The 11,550-nt window shown below is 38.5% G+C and overlaps 1 protein-coding gene across 1 annotated transcript; it reads left to right on the plus strand.

Moving 5' to 3' along the window:
- Nucleotides 1–1,755: 1,755 nt before the first annotated feature.
- LOC131038540 (GTP cyclohydrolase 1) lies at nt 1,756–6,552 on the plus strand. Its single transcript, XM_057971003.2, has 2 exons — nt 1,756–2,508; nt 4,347–6,552. Exons 1-2 carry the CDS (start codon nt 2,241–2,243, stop codon nt 5,687–5,689), a joined length of 1,611 nt encoding a protein of 536 aa, XP_057826986.2. The 5' UTR covers nt 1,756–2,240; the 3' UTR covers nt 5,690–6,552.
- The last annotated feature ends 4,998 nt before the right edge of the window (nt 6,553–11,550 follow it).

An 11,550-nucleotide genomic window follows, 5' to 3' on the forward strand; every position in this document is an offset into this window, starting at 1 on the left:
TTTGTTACTTTTAGTTTTAGTGCTCCATCTATCACATTGTCACAATCACCTTCATCCTTCATATGATGGTGTGCTTACGACAATGTGTCTCTTGGATCACTCAATTATTTGTAGCTTCTTTGTTTGTGTGTTAGTCCATATGTACACAACACAACATAATCACGCTCCCTTATATCATGGTACATAACACTAAGTGCTATAAAAAATAAAAGGTTGCTCCAAGTGTACGTGAAGTCACTATGACAACAATACATCCTTTATTATTATGTCATCAATTCTCCATACCCCAAATCATGTGTCATTATTGCTACATTATATCCTTGTGAGATTTTCTATCTAACATATACATCCCTGCAATCTAAAATCCCATCATCTAATCATTTAAGTGTCATCAATCAATATGCCCAATCCTTATCCATCACATGATCCACATCCATGGCATGCTCATCATACCAATATGATTTCTCTCAAGTTATCTTTTATCACTATTGACACATCTTTTTATCATTCTTTTATTTTTCCCAACAACTCTCTAGAGGGGTCATCACTTTCTTCATCATCTCTAAGTAACTGAGACAACTTCCCACAAAAGCTCCATCCCACCCTACTTTTTATTCCTCTTTGACACAGTGCCACTTAGTCATAATATGGTATCAAAGAGGGAAAAAATGTAGACACCTAAATATTTTCGTAGTCCCAATTAGCTAAATGCATCTCCTAATCAAGTTCCCATCACCTAGACCAAGTCCCTTTCACCTAAAGTTTCTTACACATAATTAAATAAATTTAATTTATTATCCCCCTTTTCCATCTCATCTCACATAAATAAATAAATAATCACTATTTTCACATATTTTCCACCTCACATGGCTAAAATAAATAATGTTATTATTCAATTATGCCTATATTTCCTCAACCTATCCAAGAATAAAGGACACCTAAGAACACTTGTCCTTATGGTTCCAATATTCTCTCCACCAAACTCAAGAATATAGGACACCTAAGAACACTTGTCCTTATGGTTCCACTATTCTCTCCACCAAACTCAAGAATATAGGCCTCTTAGATGCACTCGTCCCTTATATCTTTCAAACACCTCCATCGTTGATCTCACCGTTCAATCCCTCTTCCAAAATTCTATAAATTGAGGCACATTTTCAACTATTCCATAATCCACCCACTTTGAGCTAAGTACATGCTATTGAAACAAGTAACTTCAAGCAAAGGAGCATCCACATATCAACCATCATTTGGAACAAATCATTCAACAATGGAGTCATGGGTAACATTTGGGTTGATTTCTGATGTTATTGTGTTGTTTGAACTCTTTTGTTGAGCTCTATCTAGAGGTTTTATCTTAGTTTGAATAGGAACATGCATGATAGTTTGCATCTCTTTGCATTTTCAAATCATAAGCATTACAATATGATATAAGGGATAAGTTTAGAATCGTACCTCAAATGACTTTAATAGAATGAATATTGTCAATCCTTGAATCTCAATAAAAAAGATATCAACATAAGCCCATGCTCCCATATCAAATAATAATAATACAAACTTATACACAATATAAAATCCTCCACAAATAATAATACAACCTTAACATAAAAATTCACCGATTAGTGATAATTATATAAAACACAGATCAGATCGTAATGTATTCCAATTCTCATTATGACACCACAGTGGAGTTATGGATTATGTCAATCCTTTGTTGTTTGACTAAGGATTCAGTCTTCCACATATTTTGGCCAGTACACGAACATCTTGCAATAAAAACCTCACGTTTCTAATCCTTGCCTGTAACCAACCATTTGTTTTCTCCACCCTCCGATAGTGGGGCAGGCCCATGTGTATCCTTGGCGGCTCAACTACTACCACCACCAACATTGCCTTTATTTCCCGTCTAAGAAAATTTTGAATTCCCTCCATGGGTCGTCCAGACACAACAACCGAGTCCTCTAGCTTCTCTTAATCTTTGAGCGGCCCAAATCTGATTTGGGTGTCCTACGAATTATGCTTTTCTTGGTAACGAAAGATCCAGCTCAATTATTCAATCAGACATAAAGTAGTATTAACTAATGCATAATCTCGTTCCTGCGTTGATAATTATCATTACATTAACGGTGGGCATGTCGAATGACTGCTTGACCCAAAGTTGGGACTTCACTATATAATCCCTTGTCTCGTACATTCACTCATTTCATTTATCAGTTGCCCATAAACAGAAGTGCTGTGTAATGAAGGTGCCCGTGTGCTTAACAATGGGTGGCCTGAAGAACTCAGGATTGGAAACCGCGACTTGTGGGCACGTGGATGCGGAGGCAGATGCGGATGTATGCGTGGAGGAATGCGAGGATGACAGCAATACGAATGAGTCGGATTCGCTTTGTACCATGATTGCGGCAGTGAAGGTGTTATTGCAAGGATTGGGCGAAGATGTGAACAGAGATGGGCTGAAAAAGACTCCCCTGCGCGTTGCCAAGGCTTTTAGGGATGGTACTCGAGGTGCCTCTTCATACTATATATATTTGCTTATCTGTTTGAATGTATTTAATTCTCAGATTTAGTCAACTTTGGGTCCGTCGGCTAGATTGATGTGACTTTTGGGTCGATTTCTTTGTGATTTGTGGAAAACCAGAGTATTTTAAAACAGGAATTCGCTCCCGCGCAATTAGTTTTCTTGTGTGGATTGTTTAGGGAACTGTTTTTGTTTTTGTTTCAAATGTCCGTTGGAAGTTCCATCCGCGCTACATGAAGAATAGATTGTGGGAGAGGCATATAACATCAACAGTCTTAGCTCCTCTAATTCTTTTCATATTTCTTTTGGTTGGAAATCGTTACTTGTTTTGAATTTCTGCCAAACTTTGTACAGGGCTTGTACCCCCGCATCATCTCTTCTCATGTCGGACCAATGCATTCAGCAAGATTTGGACCAATGCATTCAGCAAGATTTGATCCTTAGCTCTTTTTGTCCCAAACAACATAGGACTAATTAACTTTTATTCTTTATTTTTTCTATAAAATAGGGAAATCAATTTTTTTATATATCTCGTGACCGAGCTTGAGAATAAACCAAAACTTTCCGATTTACCTATACTACCATGTACCCTATCCATAAGAGAAAGCGCTAAGTCTAAAAGATGAGGCTTTACGGTTTTCTTGTTTTGTTATAGTGCCCATTTCAGGGGAGTCGCCCTTAACATTAACAATGTTTTGGACCTGTAGCTTGCCTTTGATAGTTTTGACCCTTGATTGGCTTTTCATGCCTTTCTATGTCAATCTCTGAAGCTCTTCCAAGCTATTAGATATTTCTAATGGTCATTTGCTTGAATTGTTTTTGTTTTTATTTTTTAGTTCAAATATCTGTTGGAAGCTCAATCCGCATTACATGAGAAAAGATCGTGGGATGGGCATATAACACCAACACTCTTAGTTCCCTTTTTAGTGTCTTTGACTGTTTGGCTCTTGATTGGCTTTTCATGCCCTTCCATGTCAATCTCTGTAGCTCTTCCAAGCTGTGAGATGCTTCTGATGGTCATTTACTTTATATAAGGCCTTGCTTTGTTTAGGGAACCGTTTTTGTTTTTGGTTTAAATGTCTGTTGGAAGTTTAATTTGCATTACATGAAGAAAAGATTGTGGGAGGAGCATATAACATCAACACACTGTTTAGCTCCTATATTTTTTTGTTGTTGGAAATCTATACCTGTTTTTGAATTTCTGTCCAACTTTGTACAGGGCTTGTACCTCTGCACCATTCCTCATAATGTTGGGCCAGTGCATTTAACAAGATTTGAACTTGCGTTCTTTTTTGTTCCTTTTGAGCCAAACAACTTTACTAGTAGACCAAGGGCCATTTGACTTTTATTTTGTAATTTTTTTCATGGGACAGCCATCTGTTGCTATATCTGTAAAATAAAGAAACCAGTTTCTTGTGTGTGTATTCCTAGTTTAAATGTCATGCCCAAGCTTGAGAGTAAACCAAAACTTTCTAATCAACCTATACTAATCATATGCCCTATACGTAAGAGAAAGCACTAAGTCGAAAAAAGGAGGCTTCAGGGTTTTCTTATTTGTTATAGATTGGTAGTATCTGATTTATGCTTCCCTTTTTGGAGGAGTCCCCCTTGACATTAATACTGTTTTGGACCTTTAGCTTGTCTTTGATTGTTTGACTCTTGATTGGCTTTTTATGCAATGGGGTGTTTCTAAAGGTCTTGATGCTTAAGGTCACACTTTCTTAATCACCAGTTATTTCTTAAGCTGGTAATATAATATAACTTTAGAAGGAAGTAGCATTTAGTGCCCTTTATGTTAACTTGATAAAATGGATGGAATCAACAGGTTATTGTCAAACGGTAAAGGATATAGTTGGGGGAGCTTTATTTCCAGAAGCGGGTATAGAAAATGTTATTGGCTGTGGAGGAGGATCTGGTGGGTTGGTTGTGGTGCGGAATATTGATCTTTTCTCATATTGTGAGGCCTGCTTGTTACCTTTTAAGGTGCGTTTCCATGTTGCTTACATTTCATCAGGACAACGAGTTGTTGGTTTAAGCAAACTTTCCAGGGTTGCAGAAGCATTTGCTAAGAGGCTGCAAGCGCCACAGAGGCTAGCAAAAGAAGTGTCCAAGATGTTGTATGACACCATAAGGCCTTTAGGTATTGCTGTTGCTTTGGAGTGCTGGCATATGCAGTTTCATGTAATGGATGGAAAAGCTTATGAAGTAAATTCTGATAATCAGGAGATGTGTGGCTGGAATTACTTTTCTGTTTGTGCCGGTTCTGGCCTTTTTGAAGATGAAAGCAGTGATGCATGGGGTGAGTTTATTGCTGTTTTAAGCCTTGGTGGTGTCAATATCAAGAGGTCTTGTACTACTGCATCTGCCGGTCAGCAAGGCAGTTGGTGTCCCTTTCAGTCACTTGATGACATGCGATTGCCTCCAGTAAACGGCAAAACACTAGATGATAGTGAATTAAGATCTAATGGTCACATGGTAAAAAAAATATCTGGTCCAAATTCTCAGCTCAATTTAAATTTACAATCAAAAGTTGGAGTTAGCTTCTCTATGATGGTTGCTGCAGTTGAGTCCATTATTTCTGCTGTTGGTGAAGATCCGAAGAGGGAAGAACTGCAGGATACACCACGTTGCTTTGTTTGGTGGCTCTTAAACTTTTGTCTAAGAAAACCAGGATTTCAAGTGAATGGTTTTGATTGGAGTATTGCAGACTCTTATCGAGGAGGGTCTTCTCCTCTATTGGACACAGTGGCCAGCACAGAAGCTGTTTCTAGTGGATTTGTTACAGAAATTGATGTGCCTTTCTTTTCACAATGTGAGCATCATCTTCTGCCGTTTTTTGGTGTTGCACACATAGGCTACTTTTGTATTCAAGAAAAACAGCAGCTTGCCAGGTCAAAAATGAATGCTATAGTTCAATTTTTCAGCCAGAAGCTTCAAGTTCAAGAAAGGCTCACAAAGCAGATAGCAGAAACTGTTGCTTCTACTTGCAACACAGCTGGTGTTATGGTTGTTCTCGAGGCAAGCCACATCTGCATGCTTTCTCGGGGTGTTGAAAAAATTGGCAGCAGCACGGCTACTATTGCTGTGCTTGGCAGATTTGTCACAGACTCGGCAGCAAAAGTTGCATTCTTCCAGAAAATCTTAAGTAGAGATCCCACAAGGAGATAATTGTCCATAACAAGATAGCTATTTCATTATGCCGCATGATTCTCAATTCACCATTTCATTATCTCTGTTACTATTTTGATTGTTTACTTTTCCCAATAAAACCAAGAATTCATCAAATTGCACCCTTGCTAGGAGCAGTGGAGCTACCTATCTAATGTAACAAAATATTTGTTTTGTCTCAGAAATTTGTTTGACAGAAGGATTCTTCTTTCACTGGGTAGTACTGAAGTGTTTTTGTCACAGGCAAAGCTGTTATGAAGTCTGGGCATGCTAGGAGCAGTGGAATTACCTATCTAATGTAACAAAATATTTGTTTTGTCACAGAAATTTGTTTGACAGAAGGATTCTTCTTTCACTGGGTAGTACTGAAGTGTTTTTGACACAGGCAAAGCTGTTATGAAGTCTGGGCATGCGTTTCTCCAACATCATTCTTTTCTCTTTATTCTGTGTCTTTTTGGATAAAGATTTGCTATTTTTAACCTAAATAGTAGGTGGCACCAAAATATGGTGATTGTAGGGTTGCAAAGCCACAATTTTTGTGGTTGGGAAGACACATCTTTTTGTGTTTTAAATGACTGGTATAGGCTCTCTTATAATTAGTCAACAATTCTTTCCTATAATCAGTTGACATTTTCAAATTGGCGTTATGCTATTATGATAGTATTTTGTATCAGTGGAATATTAGCAAGTTGCTATTACAGGGAAAGCTGGGATGACCGGTTAGCTGGAATACCATTTATCATGTTCATTTAAATTTTTGCTTTTCATGTGTAATAACAAAAGGCAAACATATTGCTAGCTGCCAAAACTTGTGAAGATTTTAACACTGGCTAAGATGAATAAAATACTAAATTTTTCTTCAACCATGGTATAATGGTGGACAATGGGCTCTAAGTGTAATTAGTAGGATCAATGAGAATTAGACAAGGTGGATTGTTTTTGTCCACACTTTGTGTTTTGTATTGTTTGGTCGTTGAATATAATTTTTTGCCTGTTAAATGCTTGCTTGATTGCCACAATGTTACAAATTTCTGATGTTATATGTTATTCTAGCCATGGCATTGTCAAGAAGTAGCTACTTTCCATAGAATTGTACCTCTAAGCTACAGTTGTTGGGCTTGTATGTGATGGATAAACATGCAACACTAATGCGATTGTGATTGTGAAATTCAATTGTGTTTTATCCATACTGCTGTGAGAAGCAAACTGGAGCATGGTAGATGAAATAAGTGCAGGTTGATATTTTATTTGAACATGTCTTCTTTATTCTATAGTGGTTTTGTTTTCATCAGTTTGTCACGATGGTGCAGACTTTTTTGCATTTATGGCAACTTGAAATAGTACTTTAATTTTATAAATCATTGAAACAAAAGGAAGCTCTGATAATTTTGACATGCGATTTTATGTTCATGTCAGTATATAGATTTGTAAGTTGAAATGAAATCAAGCTTTAATAGGTTTTGCTTCTGTCTTCGCATCCATGGCTATTGAAGGGCCATTAATAATATAAATCATGAAAGTTAAAGATTAGATGAAGTTGTCAGTGATCCTTTAGTTTGATGGACACTTTTGGGTAAATGTATTTCTGTTTTTGTTTCTGTCAATCCTATTCAGTGAACAGGTTTTCCCATATTCTTGTATCAACTCTTCTGCATATTTAGTATTTTAGTTTTCTGCTTTTGAAATTGATTTAGAAAACATTCAAATATGCTTTAATTGGATAGAGTTTCTGACATTGACTTTGACCTTTCTGCAGATAAAGCAGTTTTGCTATGGTTCATCATGGAGTGCATCGCATCTTTGAAGTATTGGAGGCATGGTAATGTATTGTAACCTCAATTTAGTTGAATGATTTCTATATGATTAGCTACATTAGGGATTTGACATTCTCTGTAAATGTCCTCAACATTTTTTTTTTCTTTCAATATTTTGTTTTGCCCTATTTTATTTATTTGTTTGGGTGGGAGTGATAAGGATGAGGCATATGACTGCGAGGGGGGGGTTTAGTTTTGAATTCCGTTGAGTCGCATTGGTCATTGGTGAATCATCCTCCATTGGTTGACCGAATCTGGCTAGGAGTCAATCCAGCTGCTTACTAGAATTGGTGCTTACTGGAATGAATTTCCAAGCTGAGACCACTGCACGGCCCACCTCAATTAGTACCCAATGAAGCGAGCTTCTATTTTCTTAGGGATTTGACATTCTTTGTTAATGTCCTCTACATTTGTTTTATCTTTCAGTATTGTTTTGAGGATCAGATAAACTACGTAGCTAATCACAGGGGAACCTGAAGGTCATAATTGTCTTGTCGAGAGGAATGAATACACTTGCACACACCTGGGTAATCAAAGACTAAGTGTCTAGATCTGGTTAAAGATTTTCCTTCTACTTTGAGTGCATTTTCTAGTCTCGTGATAAGTTGGGTTGAATTTTCCGGAGGTTCTAAGTGTCAATTGAGTCTTTATCTCTGAAATGTTTTGGAACATTTATTCAAGGTGGCGCTAGATGTTGTGACGTATTCACACATCGCTCCATTGCAAATGGGGACCCCTGCTTTTTGCTTTCTAGGGTTTGCTTTCTAGATGTTTAGGGTTTGTCTGTTAGCCTTTGCATTTTGAGTGTCACTAGGGGATCAATAGGATGGTAGGCTTTGCTTGAGCCAGGGTGAGTCCACAGGGCCCCAGAATTAGGGTTTCTTTGGGAGTCTTCCTTAGGGCCTGGTTTTGCTCTCGTTGGTAATTGTGTCTTGCTTTGTGAGTGGATATCATTCTTGAAGGTCCGAGCTAGGTCGAGTTGGTGAGTGATGAAGTCTGAAATGTCATCCTGATCTTCAAATGCCCTGAAATTTGGCTAAGTCTGGAATGTCCTGATCCTGAAATTTGGCTAAGTCTAGAATGTCCTGATCCTGAAATTTTACTAAGTCTGGAAAACTGAAGAATCCTCCAAAAACTAGATTTTGCAATATAACTCCTGACCCTTCCAAAGGGTCCAGAGCGAAATTCTCTATAAGACATTCTACTTTGCTCAAAACCTAGAACTAATGCATTCCTAGGCTTGAATGAAGGCAAAAACGCTTGTTTGAATGAAGAAATGTGAAAATGAAGTCAGGATCTTGGCCAAGATTAGGAATTTCGCTCCTGACCCTTCCAAAGGGTCCAGAGCGAAAATCTTTATAACTCTTGTTTTCCTCCTTATTTTGGCTAGGCATTGGCTTGATGGGAGATGAATGGGTATGTTTTTGCCTTGAGAGGGAGTTTGGTTGATTTTGAAGGACAAGATTTTGACCTAAAGGGGATTTTCGCTCCTGACCCTTCCAAAGGGTCCAGGGCGAAATTCCTTGTAAGTATACCTTTTGACCTTTCTCAGGCTTAAAACCTTGTTCCTAGGGCAAAGGGAGATGAGATTTTACCTTGCAATAAAGTTTCAAGTTGAAAGAATGATGATTTTAGCTCAAAACTAGATTTTCGCTCCTGACCCTTCCAAAGGGTCCAGAGTGAAATTCTTGGAAACTCATATTTTCTTCTTTGAGATGGTCAAATTCTTGAGTTTATGGCATGGTTAGGTGGACTTTGATGTGTTCTTGCCTTTGAATATTTGATTGAGGTAATGGAGTAGCCAAAACAAGCTCAAAATAGGAAATTCGCTCGACCCTTCCAAAGGGTCCAGAGCGAAATTTCCTAAAATCACCTTTTCTCCTTGCGAAATCAAGTCAAACTTGGGTTGGATGAGAGAAGAGAGGAGTTTCTTTGCCTTGTGAGGTGAATTCAAGATGAAATGATGGGGGAATATGCTAGAAATGATGAAAATTGCTCCTGACCCTTCCAAAGGGTCTAGGGCGAAAATTCTTCAAACACCTATCTTCCCTTGCAAAATTAAGTCAAACTTGGGTTGGACGTGAGAGAAGTGTTTTCTAGCCTTTTGAGGTGAATGCAACTTGAAAGGATGATGGAATAAGCCTAAAACCTAATTTTCGCTCCTGACCCTTCCAGAGGGTCCAGGGCGAAAAAACTCTATAGGAGGCATTTCTTGCTCAGTTTGGTCAAATTGAAGTGTCAAAGGCATGGTGAAAGGAAGAATGAGCACGTTGAAAACCTTGGGCATGTTTAGAAGTGAAGAAAACGAAGGATTCTGGCCAGGAAAGTCAATTTCGCTCTTGACCCTTCCAAAGGGTCCAGAGCGAAATTCCTTACAAAACCATTTTTAGCTTTTCTTGGATATGAAACCTTAATCCTAGCATGATGAAACATGAAATCCCACTTGGCAAAAAAGTTTTAAGGTAAAAAAATGAAGATTTTTGGTCAAGATTAGAAAAATCGCTCCTGACCCTTCCAAAGGGTCCAGAGCGAATTTTCTCAAAATCACCTTTTGCTATCAAATTTTGTTAAGCCAAGTATGGGATAAGGTCAAACATAGAAAGAATTACCCCTGGGAGTGAATTGAAGTTGCAAGAAATCATCAAAAAGTGAAAGAATTGAGCCAAATGGTGAATTTCGCTCCTGACCCTTCCAGAGGGTCCAGAGCGAAATTCCTCAAAGCACCTATTTCCTTGCAAGGTCAAAGCAACTTTTTAAGTTTTTATGGCTTGGATGGGCGTGAGGAAGAGTGTTTTGCATTTTGAAGATAATTGAAATTGTCAAGAAGAAGCAATCAAGCCTAGAACATGATTTTCGCTCCTGACCCTTCCAGAGGGTCCAGGGCGAAAATCCTAAAACCTATCTTTTCTTCCAAAGATTGGACTAGACCAAGCTTAGACATGGGTGTGAGAAGACATTTGAATTGCCTTGAAGTGGAATTGGAATGCTAAGAATGCAAATTTTGAAGCCAAGAGGGAAATTCGCTCCTGACCCTTCCAGAGGGTCCAGGGCGAAATTTCCAAATCCTCCTATTTTCCTTACAGTTCAAGATTAGATTTTGGTTTACAGGATTCAAAGAGGAGTAAGACATGATGTTCTATCACTTGGAAATGATTTGAAGATGAAGGGATGAAGGAATTGCTCTGAAACCTAAAAATCGCTCCTGACCCTTCCAAAGGGTCCAGAGCGAAAAATCCAAAACCAGTGCATTCCTTTCAAGTTTGTGCTAAGACAAGGCTAAACAAGCTAGAAATTGCCCTTGAGACCACCTTTGAGTGGATGTTTGTTCCAAAAAATGATGATTCTAGGCCAGAGAAGGATTTTCGCTCCTGACCCTTCCAGAGGGTCCAGGGCGAAAATCTCAAAATCCCCTATTTTACCTTGCAGGAACAAACCAAGCTTGGATGGGGTGAATGAAGAAGACCATTGCCTAGCCTTGAGGGGTGGATTCAAGACAAAATGATGAAGGAGTAAGCCTAAACGAGAGAATTTCGCTCCTGACCCTTCCAAAGGGTCCAGGGCGAAATTCTTATGGAGCCTGTCCTTGGAAAGGATTTTAAGCAAACTTCATTTTGATATCTTCTTGTTGACGATTTAAGGTAGGAAATGCTATGTTGAAATGAATTTATTATGTGTCCTTAATCATCTTTTGGTTTGTTTTGGCAGATGAAAGAAGACCAGGACAAGGACGACTTTCTCCAGCCCAGCATCAACAAGGACGACCTTCTCCAGCCTAGCCTCATCAAGGACGACCTCTTCCAGTCCAACATTTGAAGGAAAGACAAGGTGGCGTCTCAGTCATCACTCCTCCAGTCGGATTGGTCCACCTCAGCGCGTCCAAATTCAATGTACCTGACTCATCAAAGATGGCACTAACTTCTATGTACCTACCTCGGCTATCCATTGGTCGAATATTCCAGAGAAGACATGTGTCCAAATAATGCAATTATTTCATTGGTCAGAATTAAGTTGATTGTAACAAACCCTAATTAGGGTTTCATTGTAAAA

This window comes from Cryptomeria japonica, chromosome 10 (genome assembly GCF_030272615.1).
Source record: "Cryptomeria japonica chromosome 10, Sugi_1.0, whole genome shotgun sequence".
In the NCBI taxonomy this organism is placed as follows: domain Eukaryota; kingdom Viridiplantae; phylum Streptophyta; class Pinopsida; order Cupressales; family Cupressaceae; genus Cryptomeria; species Cryptomeria japonica.